This window comes from Panthera onca, chromosome A3 (genome assembly GCF_046562875.1).
Source record: "Panthera onca isolate mPanOnc1 chromosome A3, mPanOnc1 haplotype 2, whole genome shotgun sequence".
Classification (NCBI taxonomy): Eukaryota; Metazoa; Chordata; class Mammalia; order Carnivora; family Felidae; genus Panthera; species Panthera onca.
Genome location: NC_138341.1, coordinates 124619823 through 124646617, shown reverse-complemented (window position 1 = coordinate 124646617; position 26795 = coordinate 124619823). Strand labels below are relative to the sequence as shown.

General features: G+C 46.6%; 2 protein-coding genes across 2 annotated transcripts; one reads left to right on the top strand and one right to left on the bottom strand.

Moving 5' to 3' along the window:
* Positions 1-7461: 7461 nt before the first annotated feature.
* Positions 7462-9051, bottom strand: PI3 (peptidase inhibitor 3). Its single transcript, XM_060646765.2, has 3 exons — positions 8925-9051; positions 7865-8110; positions 7462-7628 (listed from the first exon to the last, which is right to left on the bottom strand). Exons 1-2 carry the CDS (start codon positions 8998-9000, stop codon positions 7866-7868), a joined length of 321 nt encoding a protein of 106 aa, XP_060502748.1. The 5' UTR covers positions 9001-9051; the 3' UTR covers positions 7462-7628; position 7865.
* Positions 9052-19152: 10101 nt separating this feature from the next.
* Positions 19153-23972, top strand: WFDC5 (WAP four-disulfide core domain 5). The gene is made up of 5 exons (XM_078443805.1): positions 19153-19237; positions 19744-19778; positions 22570-22738; positions 22814-22954; positions 23363-23972. Exons 1-5 carry the CDS (start codon positions 19153-19155, stop codon positions 23365-23367), a joined length of 435 nt encoding a protein of 144 aa, XP_078299931.1. The 3' UTR covers positions 23368-23972.
* The last annotated feature ends 2823 nt before the right edge of the window (positions 23973-26795 follow it).

Below are 26795 nucleotides of genomic sequence, written 5' to 3'. Positions count from 1 at the left end.
AACAAGATGTGACGTCAGCTTGCCCGGAGGCAGCAGTGCTGTGCTTTATTGTGGTTCAGGAGGAAAAGACCGTGGGACAGTGTTATTGAATAAGTGTTCCCATAAAAACACCAGGCTGCAGACTGGGGAAGACCAAGCGCCGTGTAGTGTGGAAAAGCGGAGAATGTAAACCAGGATTAAAATAGGAGCAGACCGGAGTCGGGCTCTGTGCTGACAGCTCAGAGCCTGGAGCCTGCTTGGGATTCTGTCTCCCTCTCTCTCTGCCCTTCCCCTGCTCACATTCTGCCTCTCTCTCTCTCTCTCAAAAATAAAACATTAAATTTTTTAAAATAGGGGCAGAAAATTGATTTGGGGTTTATTAAAAGTCGCCTTGTGAAATAAATGACTGTCAAGGGAGAAACTGGTAAGACAGCTGTCTTGGTGTTTATTTAGCTCAGTATGAGAAGGCACTTTCCCAGGACATTCCCATGGTGACTAGGGAGTGTGGCCTCTGTTTCAGAGGCAGGAACCTTTATGCCATTCCCTTTGCAAATATCACCTCAAAGAGCTTCGTGGGGAGTTTGGAACCTTATGGAAATCCACCGTGGAGAAGCTACTTAATGTCTGTTGACTGCCCACTGTGTGGGACGCCCTTCTTGTATGTTGGGCGCCCTTCTTTCTGAGTCTGTATTTGAGTCTGGATGAGAGGCAGAGACGGTTTCCCATTGCAGGAACTGAACAAACAGACTCACTTTCATTCGCCCCCGACACCCAGGGCTGCTCAGCAAATACGAAGTTCCCCCTGGCACGTCACATCTCCCCGAGTGGCTCCAAGCAGCAAGGACGAAGGGGCATTCTTCCCCAGGGCCACACAGTATCACTGTCCACGCCAGCGCCTGAGTCACGGGCACCGGTGGCCCCAGGGAGTGTGCGGCAGCCAGGTGTCCCCATCACACAGCTGTGGAACTGGCTGTGTTTCTGGCTGTGGTCACACTGGACGCTCTCGTTCTTACGATACACCCCTCAGCCCGAATCTTCATAAATCCCTGGAGGCACATTTTGCAGACGGGGTTCTTAGCGTAGCAGTGGCTGGGACAGAGGGAGGGGCGCAAGTTCCATTGCAAAGTGCCACCAGCAAAAGTACCAGAGAGAAGCAAGACTGGGCCCACGAAGGGAGCCAGCGCCATGCTGACCTGACCGCGTCTCTGCCGGCCCCACCGGGAGCCCTGGAGCAAGCATTTTCCACGAGGAGTCCTCCCTTGGGCAGAAAGTACCATAGCCCTACCCTGTCCCTGGCTGGGGGGCCCCAGCTCGAGCACCAAGGTGGTGCCTGAGAAGCATTTAGTTACGCTTGCACAGCTGGGCCGAGAGGGGCTCCTTGAAGGGGGTCTGGGCTGCACCCGTCCCAGTCAGACCCAGCGCCCGCCTTGTGCTGCAGTCACACTGGGGAGCAGTACCTCCAGATGGATGCTTTTGCGGAGGGAGACGCCAGAGGATGGGGGTGAGTGGGACAAACTTCAGCGCCAGCCCCTGCTGCTGGCATCAGGCCCACAGCCACTGTTCCTCGTCACCCTGCTGGCCACTGCATTCCACAGCCTCCTTGTCCTTGGCCGCCATCAGTGTTACGCTCAGTGGCTTACCTGGTGGTGCGACCAAAACCCTTCTTCTGAGGATCACCACACCTTTCTCGGGCCAGGGAAAGTGGTCCTGCTGGGACCACTGGGACTGCTGGGCTGGTCCTCGCTGAGATCCGGTGCAGGTTTAGGAAACCTTTTCAGATTGGTTTCATGGATCAGCTCAAGAGTCTGCCCTGGGATTCTCCTGACATTTGTCCCCAGCCCCGCTCTGTAAAGCTGAAACATCATTCCCCATCAGCCTTGAATATAGCAGCCCGCCTGTGCATCGGGGGAGACAGTCGCTGGTCCCCTCTGTCCTCACCCTGACAACAACCATGCACGCAGCACCTGACAGCCTCCTCACCCTGAGGACAGCAGCCAGAAGCGGTGAGGAAGAAAGCTGGTCTGCCAAGTGGTCTCAGGATGATTTTGTCTCTCTCAATAGTGTTTTCCACTGTTGTACTTCATTTTATTTATTTTTGCTTCCTTTCTTTTTATCAAAGAGGGGCGCCTGGGTGGCTCAGTCAGTTAAGTGTCCGACTTCGGCTCAGGTCATGATCTCGCAGCTCGTGAGTTCGAGCCCCGCATCGGGCTCTGTGCTGACAGTGTGGAGCCTGGAGCCTGTTCCTGATTCTGTGTCTCCCTCTTTCTCTCTCCCCTTACCCCACTCATGGTCTGTCTCTCTCTCTCAAAAAATAAATAAATAAATAAATAAATAAATAATAAATAAAATAAACATTAAAAAAAGCAAAGTTAAGTAGGTAGAGATTTGTCTATTTTGTAAATATTTTTAAAAATAAGATTTTGATTTATTAACCAGAGCTACTGTTTTCCTAGGCTCAACCTCATAAATTTATTATTTTGCCCATATTATTATCACTTTTTTAAACGTCCTCTGGTTTACTCTGTCCTTTTTTTCCTGACTTTTTGTTTGTGTGTGTAAATTTTGATCTACTTGTTTTTTTAAAAAATGTGTATTTATTTATTTTGGAGTGGGGGAGGGACAGAGAAAGAAAATCTCAAGCAGGCTCTGTGATGTCAGCCAAGAGCCTGACATGGGGCTCGAACTCACGAACTGTGAGATCATGACCTGAGCCGAGATCAACAATCAGACCTTTAACTGACTGAGCCATCCAGGTGCCCCCATTGTTCCTTTTTCACTGATGTAAGTATTTAAGGATACTCTCCTCTGATCTTCTGTATCCTTATTTTTTGTTGTCCGTTTGAACCATCTTGCAGTGATGGTGTGTTAAATTCTCCTGTGGGTGACCTTCAATCTACGTCTCCCTGCATATCCTGTAGATCCTGATTTTTTTTTAATTGAAGTACAGTTGATAGATGATATTATATTAGTTTCAGGTGCACAACATAGTGAATCACCGATTCGATACATCATGCGATACTCACCACAGTAAGTGTCGTCACAGTCTGTTGCCATACAACGTTATTAAAATATTATTGACGGGGCACCTGGGTGGCTCAGTCGGTTGGGCATCTGGCTTCGGCTCAGGTCATGATCTCACAATTGGTGGGTTCAAGACCCGCATGGGGCTCTGTCTCAGAGCCTGGAGCCTGCTTCCGATTCTGTGTCTCCCGCTCTCTCTCTGCCCCTCCCCTGCTCACACTCTCTCTCTGTCTCTCCAAAATAAATAACAATGTTTTTTTAAAAATTTAAAAAAAGTATTGACTGTATTTCCTATGCTATACTATTCATCTCCGTGACTTATTTACTTTATGACTAGAACTTTTTACCTCTTATTCGTGTTTTGCACATCCTCCACTGCCCTCCCCTCTGGCAACACCAGTTTGTTCTCTGTATTTATGAGTCTGTTTCTGTTTTTTGCTGGTCTGTTTCGCTGTAGTAACTTCTTTATAAAGGAACATGCTGTATGTATTATGTGGTGTTTATACACTTAAAATGCATATCTTAAAAAAATAAAAAATGAAAATAAAAAATAAATTAAAAATTTTTTAAATTTTTAAAAAGGGGCACCTGGGTGGCTCAGTCGGTTCCGACTTTGGCTCAGGTCATGATCTCATGGTTTGTGGGTTTGAGCCCTGCATCGGGCTCTGTGCTGACAGCTCAGGGCCTGGAGCCTGCTTCAGATTCTGTGTCTCCCTCTCTCTCTCTCTCTGGTCCTCCCCTGTTTGTGGGCTCTCTCTCTCTCTCTCTCAAATAAAGAAATAAATAAACATTTAAAAAACTGTATATCTTTACTGTGAATTGTGGTTATTAACATTAAAAATGTCCTTCTGACAACTTGAGCCACAAAACAAAATACAACCCAAAATCATAATGTCTGCAAGTCTACACTGATATAAATGGATAGTTAAGTAAAAAAAAAAAAAAAAAAAAAAAAAAAGCAAAAAACTAAGGAGAATAGACAAATCTTTCATACAGATTAATTCCAAAGAATGTCTTGAGCCTCCTCTCCCTCAAGGAGTATCGTAAGTGTGGGGTATGCAGAGTGACTTTCTCCCTGAGAGAATAACATGGAAAGAGAGGAAAAAGAATAACTTTACAGCATAGAAGCCTGATGAACCTGACAGCCTAATCATCAGGTCAGCATCACCAGCGCTAAGTCAAGTGATGAGAAGGGCACTTTGCCTTGGTGGTCTTCCTCCGAAAAACCATAACCCCTGTCTAATCATGAGAAGAACAATCAGACACACCCAACAGCCTAACCAGTGCCCCTCTAAACTGTCAAGGTCATCAAAACATGGAAGGTCTGAGAAACTGTCACAACCAAGAGGAGCCTAAAGACCCTCAACAGCTAAATGTAACATGATATTCTGGGTGGGATTCTGGCAGGAAAAAAAGAACATAAGGCAATAAGAATAAAGTATGGACTTTAGTTTGCAATAATGTATAGATATTGCTTCATTAATTGTGGCACCTGTACCATAGAAATGCTCTACTCGGGACTTTTTTCTGGTATTTTCACACTTACCGGAGACATCTTCTTGGAATGATTTTAGTTCGGTCCTAAGCTCTCCATTCCTCTCGTCTTCTTTACAGATATTTCTGGACCTCGCTTTTCTCACGGAAAGGGGTAGAAGCAAGAATTCAAGAGACGTCTCCTTGAAAATCAAGAGTCTTTTCAGTAAAGGTAATTTGAAGGTTTTGCTGTTCCCTGACTTCTGACTACATTGATGTCAGGGAGTTTATGTGGTTTTATTCTTCTTCTTGTTGAATTCTATAGTTACGGAAGAATGGATTTGGAGATTTAAATTTACAAGGACACCAGCTGCCCTGGAAATCTGGTGAATTTTTTTTCCCAGTTATAGTGAGATGTCAGTGTCCACTGACAGATGTGTGGATGAAGAAAATATGGTATATTCAGTGGAATATTATTCAGCCATATAAAAAAAAGGAGTTCCTGGATTTTTGACAACATGGATGGACCTTGAAGGCATTAGGCTAAATGAAATCAGTCAGACAGAGAAAAGCAAATACTGTATGATTTCACTTATGGGGAATCTAAAAATATCAGCTCATAGAAACAGAGTAAAATGGTGATAGCCAGGGGCTGGGAGAGGGGAGGAAATTACCTGGTCAAAGGGTACAAACTTTCAGTTATAAGACCAACACATTCTGAGGAGCTAACGTGGAGCTTGGTGAATATAGTTAATAATGTAGTATTATATCCTTGAAAGTCACTATGAGAGAAGAGTATTAATGTCCTCATCATAAAAATAACAAAATGGTAATTATATGAGGTGAAGGATTTGTTAACTACCCTTATCATGGTAAACATTTTGGAATATATACATGAATCAAATAATCACACGTACCCTTCAAATCATACCATATGTCAGTTTTATCACAATAAAGCTGGGAAAAAAGTCAATTGAAGAGGTAAATATTGGTATCTTCACCATGTGGCATCTTCCCACAGATCAGTGAGTATTCAATCCTTTTTTTATGTACCTCGTGAACACTTGTATAGGTTTCTTTTTTAAAGTTCCTCCTGCCTCTTGTTACATTTATTTAAAGGAATGATATAGGGATGCCTTGTGGCTCAGGTGGTTGAGCATCCAACTTCGGCTCAGGTCATGATCTCGCAGTTTGTGGGTTTGAGCCCCGCACTGGTCTCTGTGCTGACAGCTCAGAGCCTGGAGCCTGATTTAGATTCATATTCTGTCTCCTTCTCTCTGCCCCTCCCCCACTTGCACTCAGTCTCTTTCTCTCTCTCTCTCTCAAAAATAAACATTAAAATTTTTTTAATAAAAATAGATAAAGGAATGGTATAATTTTGTTGATAGTGTAAGTGCAATTTTAAATTTTTTATTCTGATTACTGCTTGTTTATATTAAAAATAGGATTTATCATTTACTAACTGTGTGACTTTGGGTGGTTACCAAACCTCTCATGGCTTCAATCTTTTAACGAAATTAAAGATGTGTGATAATACCCATTTGAGAGGGTTCTTCTGAGACACAAATAAGACAGTACATATAACACAGTTAGTATAGGGTCTGGAACAGAGAAATAGTACATAAAGTAATCCTCGTGGGGTGCCTGGGTGGCTCAGTCGGTTAAGCGTCTGACTCTTGGTTTTGGCTCAGGTCATGATCTCACAGTTCGTGGGTTTGAGCCCTGTGTTGAGTTCTGTGCTGTCAGCACAGAGGCTGTTTGGGACTCTTTGTGTCCCTCTTTCTCTGCCCCTCCCCTGCTCATGCTCTCTTTCTCTCAAAATAAGTAAATAAAAACGTTTTTAAAATGTAATAAAAAAATAAAGTAATCTTTGTGCCAGTGCTGCATTTTGCACTTGTCAGGCCAGAAGTTTGGGCACGGCTCTTGCCTACTGTCCAAGGTGTCCTGGGATCACGGCTTCAGTGCAGTGCAGCCGGTCCCCTGGAGAACGAGAGGGAGCCCTGGTTTGCATGCTTCTGGAAAGGGCAAAGGACACTGCGCTCCCTGTTCTCTCACCCTGAGTCTCTGCCCCCCACTTCCACTCGCAGCAGGAACTCAACACAAAAAGAGTTGTCTCAGGTCCAGAATGGCTAAACTGTACTTCTGAATAATTACATCCAACCCCCTCAAATTTAATAGACAAATGAAGCTCAGGGAGGGAAAGACATTTGTCCGAGGTCATCCAGCAAGTGGGGAGGCTGGACTGGGACTAGAACAAAGGTCCTCTGATTCCTAAGCCTGTGCACTTTCAACTCCACCCCGAATTCTCCTCTTTCTGTGAGAGCCTCCTTGTTCAAGGGCAGTGGAGCAGGTGGGTCAACAGCAGAGCCATGAGGTCATTCAAGTTTGCCTAACACGCACCATCCAAGATCTGCACTACTCGAGTCTCCTGCCCCCACCTTGTGTGTCTCCGGAGGACACTGTTCACCGTCCACACTAAAGGATCAAGGACTTAGTGCGTCTTGTCTCCTCATTCACATCTTAAAATAGAAAGCTGGGGGAGGGTATGGCTTAACCCAGAGGAATTATGGGTTAATGGAGGCATCTCAGGCACGGACAGGTGAGCAAGAGGGGATTTCCAGTGTCTCTCTTGAGAAGATCCCTGGGGAACAAGAAAGGAAAGGAGGGAGGGCCACTGGAGCTGGCTGGTCACACTGGCGGGCTGGCAGTAGCGGGGTCAGGATGTGGGGTCGATTGGAAAGAAACTGCCTGCTGTCTGTGCAACCTTTTGTTTTTTATTCCCTGGCCTTAGGCGAAAGGCAGCATCCCCTAAAGAAATGGAGACTCCAGTTGTGGGGTCAGTTAGTGGAGTTCTCATATTAAGCCCTAGGAATGGGCCTCTTCCACCCCTGCTCTCCTTCACATCCCGCTGAGGGGAGGGACACTCAGCCCCTCACCCATCTCCCTGGGGCTTCCAGGAGCACAAAAATCATGGGAGCCAGAAGCAAATGGAGCAGAAAGTGGTCTTTTATTGCAAAGTCAACGAGAGAAGCAGCCAAGTCCGGTCTTGGGCATCCTGAGTGAGAGCGAGAATGCGCTGGCCGGAGAGGGTGGTGCGACAGGGCCAGGGCCAGCAGCCCTGGGGACTTCACAGGGGCAGCAAGGACACGCCCCACCTGGCCGGGAGAGAAGAGGACCAGAGAAGTGATTCGGCAGGTCAAAGCACTCAGAGGCAGTGGAGGGCAGGATCACGTCCACGTGACCGCCCTCTCAGGTCGTCAGTTACAGGCTCAAAGAGCCTCAGTCCCTCCATCCCCTCTCCACAGCCTCCCTCTCACCCACCCAGGCTCATTCCCATTGCTCAGCCTTCTCTGTGCCCTCGGGGTCTCCTCCTGCTCCACCAGGTTCTCACCTCACTGGGGATCCAAGCAGGCCAGCCCACAAGGGCCCTGACAGCACTTCTTGGCCCCGGGGCACTCGGTATCCCTCAAACAGCGGTTAGGGGGGTTCATCATGGCGCACCGCATCAGAATGTTGGGGCAGGAGCCAGGCTTAGTGGACACTGGAACTTTGAGCAGATCTTTGGTTTTGACTGGATCTTGACCTCTAACCGGATCTTGTCCTTTGACCAGAACATGACCTTTGTCTGTGCCTTGCCCTTTAGGAGGAACGGTTGAAAGAAGAAATGTAGCCACATTTAGACCCAGTGCACCTGCTTCACTATCTAGTCTTTCCTCTTCGTCCAACCACTGCTCTCTGCCGTGTTTCCCAAACCATGGCCGGAGATGGGGCAGGGTCATCTGGGCTAGCTGGGGTCTGTGCCCTAGGAAAGCTGTGCTCTGGGCTTTGGGGAGAGGGTCTACAGGACCACGGTTCCCTTGGGTATCCATTTCTCCCCCCGCCCTCCATGACAAGTCCTCTCAGGAGGAGAGGCCAGACAGGGGTGACTTCCAGAGGTGAGAAGGACACATTGTCATCTCTGAGGCAACTTGGGGGGTGGGGAAAGAGCCCTGAAACATACACCAGGAGCCCTGAGCTCCCTCCTGGCTCTGGAGGTTGTCTGGACAATCAATGTCCTCCTTGGTAAAATGGGGGTCTTCAAACTACAGGATTTCTGAGGTCTTGTTGGTGTGCAACCTCCTTTTAGAGGCTGATTACTCAGGTGCTTTCTGGGGGCAGACAGGCAAACCCCACACCCAGACCCAGACTCCTGGGGTTCCCCACTTCATTGCACATTCTGCCCAGCTATCAACCCCTGAGGCCAACGCCACATGGCCACACTTTGTCCGGCAATGGTCCTGATAGCTCAGTCTTAGCATGGAAAGCACATGATTCTACTGGACAACTTCTGCTCTCTCTGGATACAGCGGAAGCAGCCACAGACCAAAGCATTCGATCCAGCCTGCCTGCTGCCCCAGAGTGCTCCCTGCCAGGGCCCAATCCAGCCTCACCCAGGCCATTTGTCTACTCACCTGTGACAGCCGCCTGTGCTGCCAGAGTCCCAAGGATAAGGAACACCGCCAGGACCAAGAAGCTGCTGGGCCTCATGATGTCAGGAAGATGCGTGTGGCCAAGAGCTGAGGCCACCCCGTTTTATGCTGTCCAGCGTGGCCTGGAGCCAGGGGGCGGGCCTGTGCTTGTCTCTGGCACAAGACCTACATTTTCTTAATTCTACCAGGAAGTATCCACCCCTATCCTGGGAGGGGCCGTGGGACTTTCCCCAAGGATTGTTCACAGAAGAGAAATGGCAGATACCATGTCACATCAGCCTGGAAGCTGTCCCCCTTTCTCACAGAGAAGCAGGGCTGGCTGGCAGGTCCAGTGTTCTGAGTTCCCCCATTACTCCTGTTCCTGCGGGCCCCACCCAGATCCATCCTAACTGTTCACCCCTCCCAGCATCAAGGCTTTTCTTTCATGCCTTCCTGGCCCTGAGAAAAACTGTTGAAGGGAAATTTGCTTTGAAAGTCTAATGACAAATCACCTCACTTTGCTATTTCAATGGGTAGTCTCTGAGATGCACCACGAAAGTAATAGGGAAGGCGGGATTCTAGATCTCACAGAGCGACTCTAATCAAACTAATGCTGGGTGAAAAATTCAAGTCTCACAAGAACATATTTTGTTCTTAGACACGCTTGTGTCTAAGGCTCAAAACGAAGGCAAACTAATAGATTGTCTAGGCACACTTAGATATGTGGTAAAACTCATTTACTCGGGGGGTAGATGAAAATGAGGAAGCCATATACACACAAAATCTAGGATCGTGGTTAACTCTGGAAGTGAGGGAAGAGACGTTCTGGATGGGTGAAAAGTACTCAGGTTGGTTTAAGTTTTTGGTTTCTGATAATGTGCTAGTACTTGGGTTGATTGGTGATTTCCCTTGGGGTGTGTGAGTGTGCGTGTGTGTGTGCGCGCGCGCGCGCGCGCGCACGCGTTTCCAAGGCTACGGGGTAAAATCATTTACGAATTATCTTCACCTTCCATAAACCCACACCTGTTGCTCTCTCAAGTGGTTTCCAGTCTTTTACTATCACGAAATACACATGTGACTTTTTGCATTAACTTGCAAGCTTGCTTCCCAGAAGCAGATTTGCTAGTACAAAGATTAAATGCATTTGAATTTTTTTCCTGGCATAGTGCAGTACGGTTAACAAATGGATTTTATATTTATTTAATGTGTACAATATGATGTTTTCACGTGTGTGTACACTGTGAAGCGATTACCACAACCAGGCTCATGAACACATCCATCGACTCCTAGAGTTACCATTTTTTAAGTGCTTTTGAGATTTTTACAATCTTGTCTTAATTCGCTCAGTGGGGGCTGTACCATTTTGTACCCGCACCGGCAGCGGGCGACACGTCCTGTGCCATTCCAGGCACACACGGTGCGTCTGATGTGGGGATGAGACTAATGTCTCAGTCTGGTAGGTGAGAAATGATACTTTACTGATGGCTTTAGTTAGCATCTCTCACATTTCCATGTTTGCACATTTTAGGAGCCCCTGACGTTTCTTCTTCTGAAAGCTTCTTTTCCTGTGCTCACTTTTCTATAGATTCATTAGCCTTTTTCTTCATTTTTAAGCACTCTTTATATATGATGGAGAAAGGTCCTTTGTGGCATGGTGTGCAAATGAAAACTTTAATGTCATGCTAAGACCTGCTCAGAACAGCTCAGGCCACCGTCCTTTCCTCGTCTTACCTGGACATTACCTCCTATTGTTTGGGTTTTTTTGCACATAGTGAGAGTGTGTTCTTAATAGAGTTATATTAAACAAATCTGGCTATGGTTCTATTAAGAAGGCTGCACGTCCTATTAGTAGAGGTTCACCAAACAGTTGATGAGGGGATAGAGGTTAGGAAGGTAGGATAGGAGAAGAAAAAAAGGTAAATAAAAGAAAAAAGTATTGTTTCACCAAAAAACTCATCATGTCTGATGTGATCCTATTATACGTATAAATAGAAAAGGGATGAATATCACTAGATCTGTTTACTGAATCCTAGCAATGTTCATGAAATCCTACCAACAGAGAAAAACAAGTTAGAGGGTAACATATGTGTTTGATAATACTTTGGTAGAAACACATACAACTGCTATGCATGGCTTTATTTATGTAGGAAAGAGGAAAAAGTTATGAAGGAATATATGCTACCCTATTAACATTGCTTACATCACTGTGATGGGAATAGGAAAAAGCAAGATAAGTAAGTTTTCCTTTTTTTTTTAAAGTGTGTTTATTTATTTTGAGAGAGAGAGAAAAGGGGAGGGGCAGAGGGAGAGGGAGAGGGAGAATCTGAAGCAGATTCCATGCTGTCAGTACAGAGCCCGACGTAGGGCTTGAACTCACGAACCATGAGATCATGGCCTGAGCTGATATCAAGAGAGGGACGCTTAACTGACTGCGCCACCCAGGCACCCCAACTAGGTTTTCCATTATACATCTAGTTTCTCAGTTTTTCACTTGTCACAACAAAAAGTCACTGTTGTGATTGAAAATATCAAAGAAAATTAGCATCAATAATTAAAAAAAAGAATTCAAGGGGCGCCTGGGTGGCTCAGTTGATTAAGCAGCTGACTTCGGCTCAGGTCATGATCTCATGGTTTGTGGGTTCGAGCCCAGCATCAGGCTGTGTGCTGACAGCTCAGAGCCTGGAGCCTGCTTTGGATTCTGTGTCTCCCCCTCTCTCTGTCCCTCCCCCACTCATGCTCTGTCTCTCTCTCTCAAAATTAAATAAAAAATTTTTTAAAAAAGGAAAAAAGAATTCAAGGAAACACGTGAATGAAGAAAAGAGTATAACGGACAGTAACATCTAAATAAACTATATACATGGAATATACACATGTAACCATTGGTGCCAGTGTTAATAAGGGGTGCTGAAAATATAAGTGTCATAATGTAAAAATATAATAGTGCATGTCGGGTATGATTCAGATGCAGTGGAAAGAAATCAGTCCAGGTAGTTCAAGCAGAAGAATCCAGCTATTGTGTGAACGCATTTGATTGTAAGAACTTGAATCACATCTGCAGTCCTGGAGATGAAAGAGTCTGGGACACATATCACTGGATTTCCAACTGCTGCAGGAAAGCATGCTGGGAGCAGCTGAAATGCACATCGATGAAGACACTGAACAGTGCATGTCACCATCCACTCTTTTTTTCTCCTGCCACTGTTCATGCCCCTGGTCCATCCCCTACTTACACTTCCAAACATCAGCAAATATTCACCTCCTAGAAGGAAGAGTGTGCACCTTGAGCGGGAAGTGGAGGTGAGCAGGGCTGAGAACAAGAAAGGTAAGGTACAGTGCTGGGAGGTGTCCAAAGAAAAGAAATAAGAAAATGCATCCGGGAGAAGGAGGAGACGTATTGAGGAGAGAGGTCATCATCTTGAAACACCGGAGCAGTATAGTATCTCTTTGGCCATGGCTGATGGTAGGAGACCTCTTGTTTCAGACCAGTACGTAAGAATCGGGAAAAACCCAAGTATTTAAGGAACTGCCCATTATTGTAGCAACGGAGGAGGGAGCCCTTGAGCTAAGAAACTAAGAAACACCTTCCAACCCCCTTGCTAACCCCCCATACTCCCTCCCAACCCCCCACACCCGTACCCCCGCTCCTACTATATTCCTTTCAATAGCTGGTCCTTGAAAATCTAGTGATTTTAAAATAAGAAAGAAATTTGGAAATCACATAAGCCATACAAAAATACTAATTTTGAAAGCAGAAATGAGTCGCAAAACTTAAAAACATTTAAAATGGGATTTGGGGGTGCCTGGGTGGCTCAGTCGGTTAAACATCTGACTCTTGATTTTGGCTCAGATCATGATTTCACAGTTTGAGGGTTCAAGCCCTGCTGTGCTGACAGCACAGAGTCTGCTTGGGATTCTCTCTCTCCCTCTCTCTCTGCCCTTCCCCTCTGCCCTCCCCCCTCCCCCCGCACATGCTAACGTGCTCTCTCTCCCTCTCAAAATAAATAAATAAAATTTCAAAAATATATACATTAAAATGGGATTTTAAAAGTCCTAAGTGAAATGCCACCACAAAACTGAAAAAATGGATATTCTAAAATGAACATGGAAAATTACTGAAACAAATTGAAAGTATGAAGAACCACATAAAGCAGAAATATAGAAATTCAAAGAAGCGATTGCAAGGTAGCAGGAAGATGTGAAGTGAATTCTGAAAGAGCTCAGAAAAGAAATTGAAGACAAGGAGAAAAACAATGCACAAATAAAAACTAAGGAAGGAAAATAAGGAAAGCAAAGAACACAAAATAAAAATTAAAAACAGCTTTAAAATGATTACAGAGAAAGCCTTAAGTATAAAAAAGTCAGTAGAGACCCAACAGACATATAAATCAAGTCCCACAAAGAAGAAAACCAAAACAACAAAATAAAAGAATTATTTAAAACTGTAATTGAGGAAAATATTTCTGAAATAAAAGCAGGCTTGAGTCTACATATTGAAAGTCCACATCGTGGAAAACACAAAAGGCATGCAAGTCAAGTATTTAGACTGTAAAGATAGAAAACAGAAGCCCTTAGGAAGCCATCACCCCTCAAAAAATCCAAAATCCAAGCTAATCAGATTAAATGATAGCCCGAAAAGAGCAGAGCCAAACTTGAAAGAAAAATGTGCACTGAGGATTTTTTACACAGCTAATCTGTCTGTTAAGTAAAAAGGCTACAAGAATATATTTCTGAGCATGCAAGAACTCAAGGAAAATTGTTTCCAAGAGCTTTCCTGAGCGTTCTAAGGGATGAGATACACCCGACCCAGAAGGTTTGTAGGAATTACCAAAATGACTCACGTTGAACACTGGACATTTTATTTTATTTTATATTTTTTAATTTTAATTAATTTACTTTTTAATTTACATCCAAGTTAGTTAGCATATAGAGCAACAATGATTTCAGGAGTAGATTCCTTACTGCCCCTGACCCATTTAGCCCATCCCCCCCTCCCAAAACCCCTCCTGTAACCCTCAGTTTGTTCTCCATATTTATGAGTCTCTTCTGTTTTGTCCCCCTCCTTGTTTTTATATTATTTTTGTTTCCCTTCCCTGTGTTCATCTGTTTTGTCTCTTAAAGTCCTCATATGAGTGAAGTCATAGGATTTTTGTCTTTCTCTGACTAATTTCACTTAACATAATACCCTCCAGTTCCATCCATGTAGTTGCAAATCGCAAGATTTCATTCTTTTTGATTGCCGAGTAATACTCCATTGTATATAGATACCACATCTTCTTTATCCGTTCATCCATCAGTGGACATTTGGGCTCTTTCCATTGCTGCTATAAATATTGGGGTGCATGCTCCCCTTCAAAACAGCACACCTATATCCCTTGGATGAATGCTTAGTAGTGCAATTTCTGAGTCATAGGGTAGTTCTATTTCTAATTTTTTGAGGAACCTGCATACTGTTTTCCAGAGTGGCTGCACCAGTTTGCATTCCCACCAGCAGTGCCAACAGGTTCCTCTTTCTCCGCATCCTCGCCAACATCTGTTGTTGCCTGAGTTGTTAATGTGAGCCATTCTGCCAGGTGTGAGGTGGTATCTCATTTGAACACTGGACATTTTAACTGCGGAAATAAGACTAAGGCAAAGTGGTAACAAACAGTATGTAAATATGCCATGCTGCGAGAACATATAAACAGTAAAACTTCCATCAACAGGAGGAAGAGGGGAAGGAAGGTAAATAAAAGAGTAAGCTCGTTGATTGCTTTACATATAATAGTTTCAAGATGAAGGATATTTAAAACACAATAAGCTTCAACAGAGTTAAACACTATCAGGATAATGAAAAGACCACCCGCAGAATGGGAGAAAAGATTTCCCATTCAGGCATCTGATAAGGGCCTAGTATCCAACAACAATAAAAAGATAAATGACCCAATTTTAAAATAGTCAAAGGCCTAAATGTCCATCAACTGATGAATGGATAAAGAAGATGTGGTTGAGAAAGAATGAAATCCTGCCATTTGCAGCAACATGGATAGAACTGGAGGGTATTATGCTGAGTAGAATAAGTCAGTCAGAGAAAGAGAGATCATATGTTTTCACTCATATGTGGAACTTGAGAAACTTAACAGAAGACCATAGGGGAAGGGAAGAGGAAAAAATAATTACAGAGAGGGAAGGAGGCAAACCATAAGAGACTCTTAAATACAGAGAACAAACTGAGGGTTGATTGGGGGGGTGGGAGAGAGGGAAAAATGGGGGATGGGCATTGAGGAGGGCACTTATTGGGATAAACACTGGGTGTTGTATGTAAGCGATGAACCACGGGAATCTACCCCCAAAACCAAGAGCACACTGTCCACACTGTATGTTAGCCAACTTGACAATAAATTATATTTAAAAAATTAATAAAAATTTTAAAACATGGTCAAAAGACTAGAATATACTTTTCTCTGGAGAAGATAGACAAAAGGTTGATGAGCACGTGAGAAGGTACTCAACATCATTAGCCATTAGGAAAACGCAAACCCAAATCACAAGATACGACTTCACACCCTGTAGACTGACTATAAATTTTTTTTAATTTTAAGTTTATTTATTTATTTTGAGAGAGAGAGAGAGAGAGAGAGATTGAAAGAGAATCTGTCAGCACAGAGCCTGACACAGGGCTAAACCAAAGCAAAACCAAAGAAACAAATATTTGCAGGATGGGATTAAAATAAGTGGTTATTAAGCTCATCTTATTAAATCCTCAGAACGATCCTGTAAAATAAATATTATCTCTATTTTATAGAAAAGTAAACTGAGGTTTAAAAAAGTTAGGTGACTTGGGGCACCTGGGTGGCTCAGTCGGTTAAGCGTTCAACTTTAGCTCAGGTCATGATCTCAGGGTTCGTGAATTCGAGCCCTGCATCGGGCTCTGTGCTGACAGGTCAGAGCCTGGCCTGCTTCAGATTCTGTGTCTCCCTCTCTCTGTCCCTCCCCCACTCGTGCTGTTTCTCTCTCTCTCTCTCTAAAATAAATAAACATTAAAATTAAAAGAAAAAAAAAAGTTAGGTGACTTGTCCAAAGTCACACAGCTAGAACCTGGTGGTGTTATGCCCAGAATTCGTGATCTCCAAAGACCGCCAGGGAGCCGAGTCCGATGCAAAAGCAAAAGAGCCTTTATTTGAGCTATCTCACGCAGCGGTGAGATACTGGGGAGAGAGAGCGAGTTTCAAAAGCACAAAGGTTTTATAGGGGTCTAGGGGCAGTTGGTGAGGTAATGGCTGTGGCCTCAGCTGATTGGCTGGGGAAGGGTCAGAGTCCTGTTACGCAGGTCGCTGGGCGCGTTTTGATCAGGAAGTTTGAACGGGTGAGCGGGAGGTTACTCAAGGGGAGGAGGCGTGGTCTAGGTGAAGGACACAGAACAAGATGGAGTCGGCCGGCGGAGGCCCGCCCTTTTAGCGGCAGTTGGATTCAAATCCAGGTCTGCCCGACTCCAGTTTACATTGGCTAACTACTTTCCCATACTGCCTCTTGCGTATGACATGTTAGTAGTGTCCCTAATATGTAAACAGCTTTTACAACTCAATAATAAAAATAAATGTATTCCCAGTAAAAGTGGGCAAAGTATAAAAACAGGAAATACACTTGGTCAGTATAAACATATGAAGAAATGCTGTCACCAATTTCAGGGAAAGGTAAATTAAAATGAGATACTTTTCCATTAGTAAAGGTTTTATATACTTCTCTCTTAATATCCTGTCTTTCTTTGCTGAGTATATCTGTTAAGGATCTTGGGTCGCAAGCAACAGCAACTGAATTTTAGACTGTTCTCTTTATGACACTGCCTTCTCCATTCAGGATTTGAATGGAGGGGTGGGCAGGTAAGAGAAGAGTCAACTCAAGCCTGAGTCAAACGCCCTCACCGGTAGCAGGGGAAGCATCTGGTGATTGACAGCCAACCAGAATTACAGGACTGGGGAGCAATGACTCCACCAAAGGAAGAGATACCAGGCAGACAAAAGCAGGAGATTCCTGCTACAGAACAACAGCCGCTCACACACTCATTTACATCTTTTCTGAAATGCAATTTGACCGGGTATTCCAAACCTGAAAAGCGATCACTGCTGTTGACCCCGTGTTTCTTTTTGTTTGTTATTTGTTTGTTTGGGTTTTTAAAAATTGGGTTTTGGTTTTGAGATTCTTTACTGAGGTATAATTGACATATAACATATTAGTTTCCAATGTACAATGTAATGATTTGATATTTGTATGTACTGTGAGATGATCACCAAAATAAGTCTAGTTAACGTCCATCACCACATGTAGTTACAAACATTTTTCTTACGATAAGAACTTTTAAGACCTACTCTCTTAGCAACTTTCAAATATGCAATACTGTATTATTAATTATAATCACCATCCTATATGTTACATCCCCATGGCTTATTTATTTTATGCCTAGAAGTTTATGCCTTTTGACTGACCTAGCATTTCTACTTTGACAAATTTACCCTAAGAAGATAGAGGTGTGGGGGCACCTGGGTGGCTCAGTTGATTAAGCATCTCACTTCGGCTCAGGTCATGATCTCATGGTTCATGAGTTTGAGTCCTGTATCAGATGAGCTCGAGCCCCACATCAGGTGAGCTGGAGCCCCGCTTCCAGTCCACACTGTCAGCGTGGAGCCTGCATGGGATTCTCTCCCTCTCTCTCTCTCTCTTTCTCCCCCTCACTCACTCGTGCTCTCTCTCTCTCAAAAATAAACCTTAAAAAAGTGACAACTTAAAAAAAGAGAAAGAAAATAGAGATGATTCAAAATGTATACACAAAGGTTGCTGTCACGGCTTTATTTGAGTGAAGAAAATGGAAACCTAAGTGCTACAATAGGAAACTATATGCTTTAGCATACCAGCCTTACAAAATACCATGTAATCATTAAAAATGATGAAACTGGAGAATACTTCACGACACAGGAAAATGTCTGCAAAATCATCTTAATTGAAAAAGCATTTCTTCAATATATATGTGTAGTTCGTAATCAGGGAAAAAAACCAGTCCCATAAAATTCTCCTATTCCAAAAGAAACATCACATCATAGAACATAGGGCCCTTCCCTCTTTTCCTGAGAGCTTCAAAGACAGCAGGAGGGATTCTAGTTAAACCCAACGAAGAACTTCCCAACTGTGAGGGTTGAAAGGAATATCCTCTTTCTTTCTTGGCGTGAGATGAAGTTATATACCTTGCTCCCAAGGCCTGGTAACTGATGGGGACCATGGGGAGGCAATGACAGAAGTCCCACCTTAGTTAGGAATTAACTGTGGGTTCTTGAGTCAGTCCCCGCCCATCCCTGGCTTACAGTTTCTTCATCTTTCAAATGGGAGGGTGATGAGGAAGGCCTAGATCCCCTGCGGTCCTGGTAAGATGCTATATGGTTCCACGGGGGTTTCTGTTTGGGGCTCCTTAAGACTCTGAGCCCCAGTGCCTCTTCTACCAAATGCAGGAGCCAAATAATGTGAAATCTAAGGTGCAGTCCTTGGCTCTGATGATTTTTTGCTCAGGATCTCTCAGGGCCAGGGAAAGAGGCCCAAAAGCCACCTACATCTGCTGCAACCGGTAACCTCAGCCAAACAAACATCCACCCAGACAGCTGAGCCAGCCCAGGGCAGAGGGTGGTTCTACCAGAGGCCACTGGAGATGACGTCACCAAAGGCGGGGAGATCTCTCTCTCTCCCATCCACAGAAGCCCAGGAGGGGCCAGAGCTACCCTCACTCACTGTGCCTGCCTGACCTTAACCCCAATTCCCCCTAGGCATCCAGAACTCTGCAACCCCCTTCTTGCCATTCCAAGCCGACCTCTATCTCCTGCCTAAGCCGTTGTTGGGGCTTCGAGACCTTCGAGAGCCAGGAAAGGGATTGTCTGTCTCAACAACCTTCATCCTTTAGACAAATAAGAAAAACCGAGGCCTGAAGAGGGAGCAGACTTGCCTGAGATCACAGCCCAAGTCAGCAATACAGGCAGGACTGGATCCTGGCCCCCAACACCGAGCACCTGCTCCCACCTATCTTTGGTTCTTGCACAAGGGCCCTTGCACTGGAGCTCTGGGGCACGGGGTGGGGCCAGGACAAGGCAAACAGGTGCCATTCCAGCCACCTCCTGTCCTTCCTCCCCTGACTCAGCTGCTCTAGCCTCCCTGGAGCTGCGGGAGTTCATTTAAGGGCCCCTGGGCCCTGGATTTATTAAGTGCCGGCAGCAGAAACATGAGGGCCTGGGGCCTTCTCCTCCTGGTGGCCCTCCTGGCTTTGGGGAGCCAGCTACCTGCTGCCTTGGCCAGGAGGAAGGGAGGTGAGTGTGGGTAGGTTTCTCTGCTCTGGGGACCTGGCAGCTCCTACCTCTCTGGGGAGAGTGAGGGTCTGGGGAAAGCAGGCAATGTAGTGTGTGTGTGTGTGTGTGTGTGTGTGTGTGTGTGTGTGTGTGTGTCTTTGCTGTGTCTGCACAAGTATGTTTAGGTATGGCCAATGTGTGTCTGTGCACCTGTACATGGGTGAACACACATCCCTTTGTGTCTCTGCGGTGGGGGGAGCAAACTTGTCTGTACCTGCTCTCCCACGTTGTCTCCATGGAGGTATTAGGGTCTGTGGGCCCCCATGGCAACGAGATGACCCTTTCTGTCATCTTCTGTTGCTAACAAGGTTGTGACGGGTCTGGCCCCTGCCCATCTTGTTTCCGTCTTTCTCGAGTCCTTCCTGTCCCAGAGCCCAATCTGTGCAAGGGACTCTTGAACTGGGCAGGGATATAGTTTCTGGGATCTGTTGTTAGGAAGCTCCACCCTCACCCCTCTTTTCCCCCAGCCTCCTTGAAAAGCCTGGGGCTTACCTGTCAACAGGTGAGGGAGGATGGGGCTGTTGAGTAGCTAGACAGGTGCCTCCCCACCTGGCCAAGGTCTCCACCTCCTGTCTTTCTGCGACGGGTACACTGTGACCTACATACACCTGTTCGTCCCTGGCCCTGCCTTGGGGGAAGCAGACAGTAATGGGGACAGGTTCCCTCCTAAACAGGTCCTGGAGAGCAGTTCCCTGCATCTTCTCTGCCCCCTCTACTCTAACTTGTGCCTTCCTCAGAGGCAGGGTTTGGGGAGTAGAGTGCTCAGAGACCCCAGGCTGAGGAGGGAAGGTTGCTAGCAAGTTCCAAGGCCAGATCCCTGCTGGCTGGGATTTTCATGTGTCCTCACCACATTCCTCCCTCACTGAGATGCTGAGAGATCGGGACTATTTTTATCCCCCTTTTGCAGGTGACAAAACTGAGCCACTTGAAATGCCAGTCCTGACCCTCTCTTCCTGTCTGTTCCTCAAGTCTTACCTCCTGGTCCCTCCTCCTAGAAGCCCTCCTGGCTGTATGATAGGGTCCCCAACCCCAGCCCACAGGGAGCTCCTTCTCTGACTTCAGACAGCTCCTCCCAGCTCACTCCCCAAGGCTACCCCAGGGACCTCAGGGTCTTCCCACCCATCTACCACCAGCCTGGGGAAGAGGCGCTAATCTGAGTAGTGGCCTCCCTCACAGACTAGCTGTTCTTTCTCCAGCAGGGGGCAGCAATTTAGTATAAGACAACCCAATCCAAGCCAGTGAAGTCAGTTTTGAGCACTTACTGTGTGAGCAAGGTGCCTACTGTGTGTGTGGCCAGCATCCAGTCGGGAGCTGGAGAGGGGAGGTAGACACAAGGTAAAGTCCCAGCACCAGATCCAGCTGGTGCTGGGGACTCTTGCACCTTTTCTCTGATGCTAGACTAAATGAAGGCCTGGGACTGGCCTCCATCCTCTCTACAGGACTCAATGGTGGCCAGAGCAGAGGGGTGGGTCATCAGAGGAGTCAGAGTCCTAGCCCAGGCCCTGTGGGTCTGGGCAGTCAGTGCCCTATCAACCGTTGCTTTCTCCCTCTCAATGGAAGAAGGTACAGATTCAAGCCTTCTGCATGACATCTGGAAATGGCCCAAAATGCTAACAAGAAAAATGGCGGGATAAGCTCTGGGACAAAAATTCTAGAGCCGTCTGAGGACTACCTTAAAGTCAGAGTTAATACAGATCCCTGAAACAACGCCACTTGGAACAGGACAAGCACACAGTGCGGTTGTGGCTGACTGTGGCTGTGTGACAATGCACCAGGCTGGCAGCAGCTGACATTGTCACGATGCTGGACCCCCTTCAAAATCCTTTCTTTCAAATAGTCGCTGAGCCACTGGTGTTCTGCATTAAGGGCTGTACTTTAGCCTAATGGTGAGAGAAGCAGGTGGGGGTGTATTCTCATAGCCTCCAGTCAAGTGAGAGAAGGAGACAAATAGAGTCGGAGTCACAGCGCTGAAGGAAAGATCCTTTGGGAGTGTGTGGGGTGGGGGACGGGGCTGACCTGGTTAGTCAGAGGCCGGAGAGGTAGGTCTCCCTACCGCTGAGACCTGATGAATGGGGTGTAGGCCAGAGCACAGCAGAAGCAAGGCTCTGAAAAGAGAAGCAGCTGGAAGCAGAGCAGGAGCCCCAAACGGGAAGGTGTGGAGGCTGAGAACAGTGAGGTGGGCAGCCCCAGACCAGGCACAGCCTGGTGGCCCAGGTGTAGATTTTGAACTTCATTTTTTCCTATCCTTCATGTCATTGGAGTCTCAAACCAGCTCCGGGAGGAAGGAGTCCAGTTTTCCACTGCACAGACAGAACACTGACGCTTGCAGTAAAAAACAAACAAAAGAACAAAAAACCAAAAACCATAACCCTTGCCAGCCATTTGTAACACTGTGAATGGACCTCGAAGGCATTACACTAAGTGAAATAAATCAGCCAGAGAAAGACTAATACTGTATGATCTCACATTGGAATCTAAAAATCAAAACTAAACAACAACAACAACAAAACAACAGCAACAACAACAACAAACAAGCTCATAGGTACACAGAACAGATTGATGGTTGCCAGGGGGCGTGGGTGAGAGGTGGGTGAAATGCGTGAAGAGGAGTCAAAGGTACAAACTTCCAGTTATAAGAGAAATAAGTCCTGGGGATGTAACATACAGCCTGGTGACTATAGTTGACAATACTGTGTTGCTTACTTGAAAGTTGCCAAGCGAGAAGATCTTAGAAGTTCTCATCATAAGGGGGCGCCTGGGTGGCTCAGTCGGTTAAGCCGCCGACTTCGGCTCAGGTCATGATCTCGCGGTCTGTGGGTTCAAGCCCCGTGTCGGGCTCTGTGCTGACAGCTCAGAGCCTGGAGCCTGTTTCAGATTCTGTGTCTCCCTCTCTCTGGCCCTCCCCCGTTCATGCTCTGTCTCTCTCTGTCTCAAAAATAAATAAACGTTAAAAAAAATTTAAAAAAAAAAAAAAAAAAAAAAAAAAGTTCTTATCATAAGGAAAACGATGTGTAACTGTGTGTGGGGACAGGTGTTAACTAGACATGTGATCATTTCACAATATATACAAATATCGAATCATTTTGTTCTACACCGGAAACAAATACAATGCTATGTCAATTATACCCCAGTAAAAATTTTAAATAAAAGTAAAAGCAAGTCCACCCACCCACCCCCGCCCTAAAAAACAAAAACAAACTTGCCAAAGGACAGGCAAGAAGTAAGGGGTAGAGACTTCAGACCTTGTGATTCCCAGGTGGGTGCTTTATGACGTGACTCTGGACTGCCTCCAGTTGCAAGATTCGGGGGGTTCTCTTATAGAGAAATCTGGGGGCTGCCCACCGGACGACGGGCCCTGCCTCCTTTCGGTGCCTGACCACTGCGTGGATGACAGCCAGTGTCCCGCAAGGATGAAATGCTGCTACAAAGCTTGCTTCCGCCAGTGTGTCCGTAAGATCTCAGGTAAGTGTCCTCCACCTTGCGGAGCGCCCGAGTCCCGAGCCCCACGCAGAGCTCAGCCAGGCCCCTGTGTTGCAGTCAAGCCCGGCAGCTGCCCGGAGGACCGCCTGCGCTGCGTCAGCCCCGTACAGCATCTGTGCCACCAGGACTCAGACTGCAAGGGCTCGGCTCGCTGCTGCCTGGGTGCCTGTGGCCGTGACTGTCGCAGCCCTGCACGAGGTACGCTACCTGCGCATGCGTGGCAGGGTCTTTCCCTCTCTCAGCCCCTGCCTTAGACGTTCTTCCAGTTCGGTAAGCCTAACCGGATACCCACCTTCCCAGAGGCCTGGGGCTGCCCACACCAGACCTGGGGAAGAGGGTGGGATGGGAGGGGTCCTCGTCAGGCCCATGGAGGAAGCGGACACCCTCCGTTCTCTTGTGGACCTTGCTGTGTGTCCCCTGGACCACAACCCTAGACTTTTAGCTCTGAACTTTGGTTTGTCCTTGGGAAGAAGGGTGGGCCGTCCTGCCTTAGTGGCCCAGGGCTGGGCTCGGGGGGAGGGGGGGGGGGTGAATGGGGGATCAAAGTTTCTAAAGAACCCAGAGCCATATGGTGGGTGGGGTAACCCTTTCCTTCTCTCTCCTCAGGCTAATTCTGGTTTCGGATATTCAGGATGGGGTTCCTAGCAGGAAGAGGTGATGATGGGGGGAGCCTGGGACCCCGCCCAGACAGCACTATCTCTGCCAGCGGCAGTTCCAACCTTCTGATGAGCACTGATCTGCTGTCACTTCCCATCCACCCCTCGTTTCTCTTCCTGGGAGTCAAGGTGCACAAATAGACTCCTGTCACCCTGTGCCACCAACAATTTCTTCGTACAGTTTCTCCTAAAATGCCCAATTCAGATAGGCCCTTCTTTTGGGGGGTCCTAGCCCCTCCCTCAGGCAGCCCAGCCACCACCAAGGTATGTTCTAGCAGAATTTTCCAGACATTACCTAGCCACATACCCCTTTCCACAACTTTCGCCACACCTGCAAAATAGCATTGCGATATCTTGTGTACTCTCTGTACTATGTATCTAATGTTTTTCTTTAAGTGGACTTGCTTTTGTATATAAATAAATTTATTTCCAAAGAAAAGCTTGCTACCATCACTATAAAACGGGATATGCAGGATGACTGCCTCAAATAAAATATAACTGTAACAGCAAATGCAATGAAAATGGCAAAGTTCCATTAAAGTCGGTCTTGTCAGATCACACGGTATTAAATAATGGTATTGAATTCTACCTAAGTGCTGCCACCCGCCAAGGCTGCTCTCTGTCTCTGTTGTAAAGGAAAATGAGCGGGGGGGTTAAAGATGTGGTAAAGACACAAATCTCAGAACTGTGACCTCCCTCCTGGGGTAACTGAGTTGTACAATTTTGCACCCAGGTACACCCTATGATCATTTCGAATTGCTGCACATGTGGGGAATGTTGCTTGAATGGTTGGGATGTCGTTATTTTGGGGAGGGTGTGTCTCCCATTGGGCAATACCTCACTTACCTCGATTTCTCAAGGGCCGGTCTATAGTCAGGGCCTAAGAGGGCAGAGAAGGGGGTCAATGAGGGAATGACATGCTAAGGGACATTCCTGGACCCATACAGCTGGATTCCTGACTGTCCCATTCACCCAGGATTTGCTTTGGGGAGGGGAAGGAGGCAGGCAGATTTCTCCCTGTTTTATCTGCTGGGTTTCCTCTTGTTTCCCAAGAGAATCTGGGGCTGGGAAGTCAACTGTGCAGGTTAAGTTGGGAATCCTGGGTCTTCTCTCCTTGTTCCCTTGACCTGGCAGTGTGGTCGCAGGTGAGTCACCACTCAGGGATTCTATTTGCCCTTTGGAAGATGGAAAGGATTCTACTCCCTCTCTGCCATAGTCCTTCTCACGGGGTTCAAATGGCTGAGCTGTTGACTCCAGAGGAGCAAATGCTAATGTATGGATACATGGTGAAGTCCAAGAGAGGAGAGGGAAGAGAATCATCTATGAGCTTGGATATTTCCCGTCTTTCTGGGACTCAGTTTCCCATCTGTAAATTCAGGTGCTTGGAACAGATAATACGGTATATTGTACTGTTGCCCACAGATGCCTCTTCCTTCCCCACCGTTACCATGGCTTCCCTGTGGGGGGAGAGGTCATCCGTGGCCCAAAAAGTTAGGGCTTGGCCCTGGAACTGATAGGACACGGATGCAAGTGACAGTGTGCCAATTTCAAGGCAAGGCACCACCCTTCTTGGAGCCTCTGCCCTCTGCCATGAGAAGTGTTTGCCCAGAAGCCCTCTGGTCTCAGGATGAAGGATAACTGGGGCAGGCCTGGGCTGAAGCTGTCAAGACTCTAACTTGGAAGAGCAAAATAAATGTTTGTGATAGGAAGCCAGTGAGATCTGGGGGCGGAGGGGGGCGTTCATTATTGACCTATAGCAGTGAGAGCTTGTGGAATTCAGATAATGATTGTTTCTCTTTAGCGAGTGCCCATTCTATGCCTCACACTCTAAACCATCATCTTATTCATCCATCCCATCACCCTGAGAAAGGTCGCCATTGTTATTCCCATTTGACAAGAAGAGCCTTTGAGATAAGTGATTGTCTGAAGTGGGTTCCCTGGAAGCAAATCTTTAGATGAAGGTTCACAGGGTGGTGATGCTTTGGAAACGTTCCAGGAAAAATGGGTCTGGGAGCAGAGAAGTATACCAAAAAGGGAAGGAGGCCAGTAAGGGTGTGACAACAAGCAAAGTCTCACAGGGGGGTCTAGAGATGAGAGTAGGTGACTTTTCAGAGCTGTCCCGCAGAGCAAGGGAGCTGGAGCATTTATGCCTCTGTATCCCTCAGGCATCAGTTAGTAGTACCTATGGGACGGAGGACATAAATTCCCAGGCACTTCAGGGACATCTGGGCGGCTGAGTCGATTAAGCGTCCAACTTCGGCTCAAGTCATGATCACACAGTTCTTGGGTTTGAGCCCCACATCAGGCTCTCTGCTATCAGCACAGAGATTGCTTAGGATCCTCTGTCTGCCCCCCGCCCCCCCAGCTCATTCTATTTCTCTCTCTCTCTCTGTCAAAATAAATAACCTTAAAAAAATTCCCAGGCACTTCAGGCTCTCCCTGTGTGTGGCATAGCAAGCTGCAGGAGGCTTAAGGATGCCAGTTGACAAAGAGATTCAGATACTAACTGTCAGGAGGGAAAGCATCCTAGGAGCCGGTGTGCATAAAACTGGAAAAGGGATCTGAGTTGATCTGGGCAATGCATGGTCCTCACCTGCTACAAAGATGAGAGCCACATGAGGACAGTGGAGGAGGAAGCGACAAGGAGCCTGGGTCTTCAGTGCCCCTCACAGACAGCTGCACCCAGACTGCTGAAAAGAGTCACCTCCCCTCCAGTTAAGCCACCAAGGCTTGGTTTGCATTCTTTTTTTTTTTTTTTTTTTTTTTTTTAAATTTTTAAACATTTATTTATTATTGAGAGACAGAGACAGACGGAGCATGAGCATGGGAGGGGCAGAGAGACAGGGAGACACAGAACCCAAAGCAGGCTCCAGGCTCCGAGCTGTCAGCACAGAGCCCGACGCGGGGCTTGAACTCACAGACCGCGAGATCATGACCTGAGAGGAAGTCGGACGTTTTACTGACTGAGCCACCCAGGCGCCCCCGGCTTGGTTTGCATTCTTGCAGCTAAGTTGAATCGTACCTGAGATGCTGGGTGAAGAAAGGCAGGAAGAGTTGTTCATGGAGGAGTGACAGCGTGCGTTACTTCTCACCATGCTCCTGAAAGGCAGGCGTTGTTCCCATTTTACAGATGAGGAAGCTGAGAATCCAAGAGGAGACATCACTGGGCCCATGATCCCACAGAGATTTAGTGGGAAAGGCAGGACACAAACCCACTGTATTCGTTGTTTATCACTGAGTAGCAAATTACCACCCATGTAGCAGCTTAAAACAGCACGCATTTATCATTTCATAGTTTCTGTGGGTCAAGGATCCAGGCACAACTTAGTTGGGTCCTCAGCTTCAGGGTCTCACAAAGCTGAAATAAAGATGAGCACCTAGGG

Excerpts from the sequence above, each read along its gene's own strand:
- PI3 (XM_060646765.2), bottom strand. The coding sequence starts at position 9,000 with ATGAGGCCCAGCAGCTTCTTGGTCCTGGCGGTGTTCCTTATCCTTGGG. Across the intron at positions 8,111-8,924 it reads AGCACAGGCGGCTGTCACAG|GGCAAGGCACAGACAAAGGT; the intron begins GTGAGTAGACAA and ends TTCCTCCTAAAG.
- WFDC5 (XM_078443805.1), top strand. The coding sequence starts at position 19,153 with ATGAGGGCCTGGGGCCTTCTCCTCCTGGTGGCCCTCCTGGCTTTGGGG. Across the intron at positions 19,238-19,743 it reads CTTGGCCAGGAGGAAGGGAG|CCTCCTTGAAAAGCCTGGGG; the intron begins GTGAGTGTGGGT and ends CTTTTCCCCCAG. Across the intron at positions 22,739-22,813 it reads GTGTGTCCGTAAGATCTCAG|TCAAGCCCGGCAGCTGCCCG; the intron begins GTAAGTGTCCTC and ends CCTGTGTTGCAG.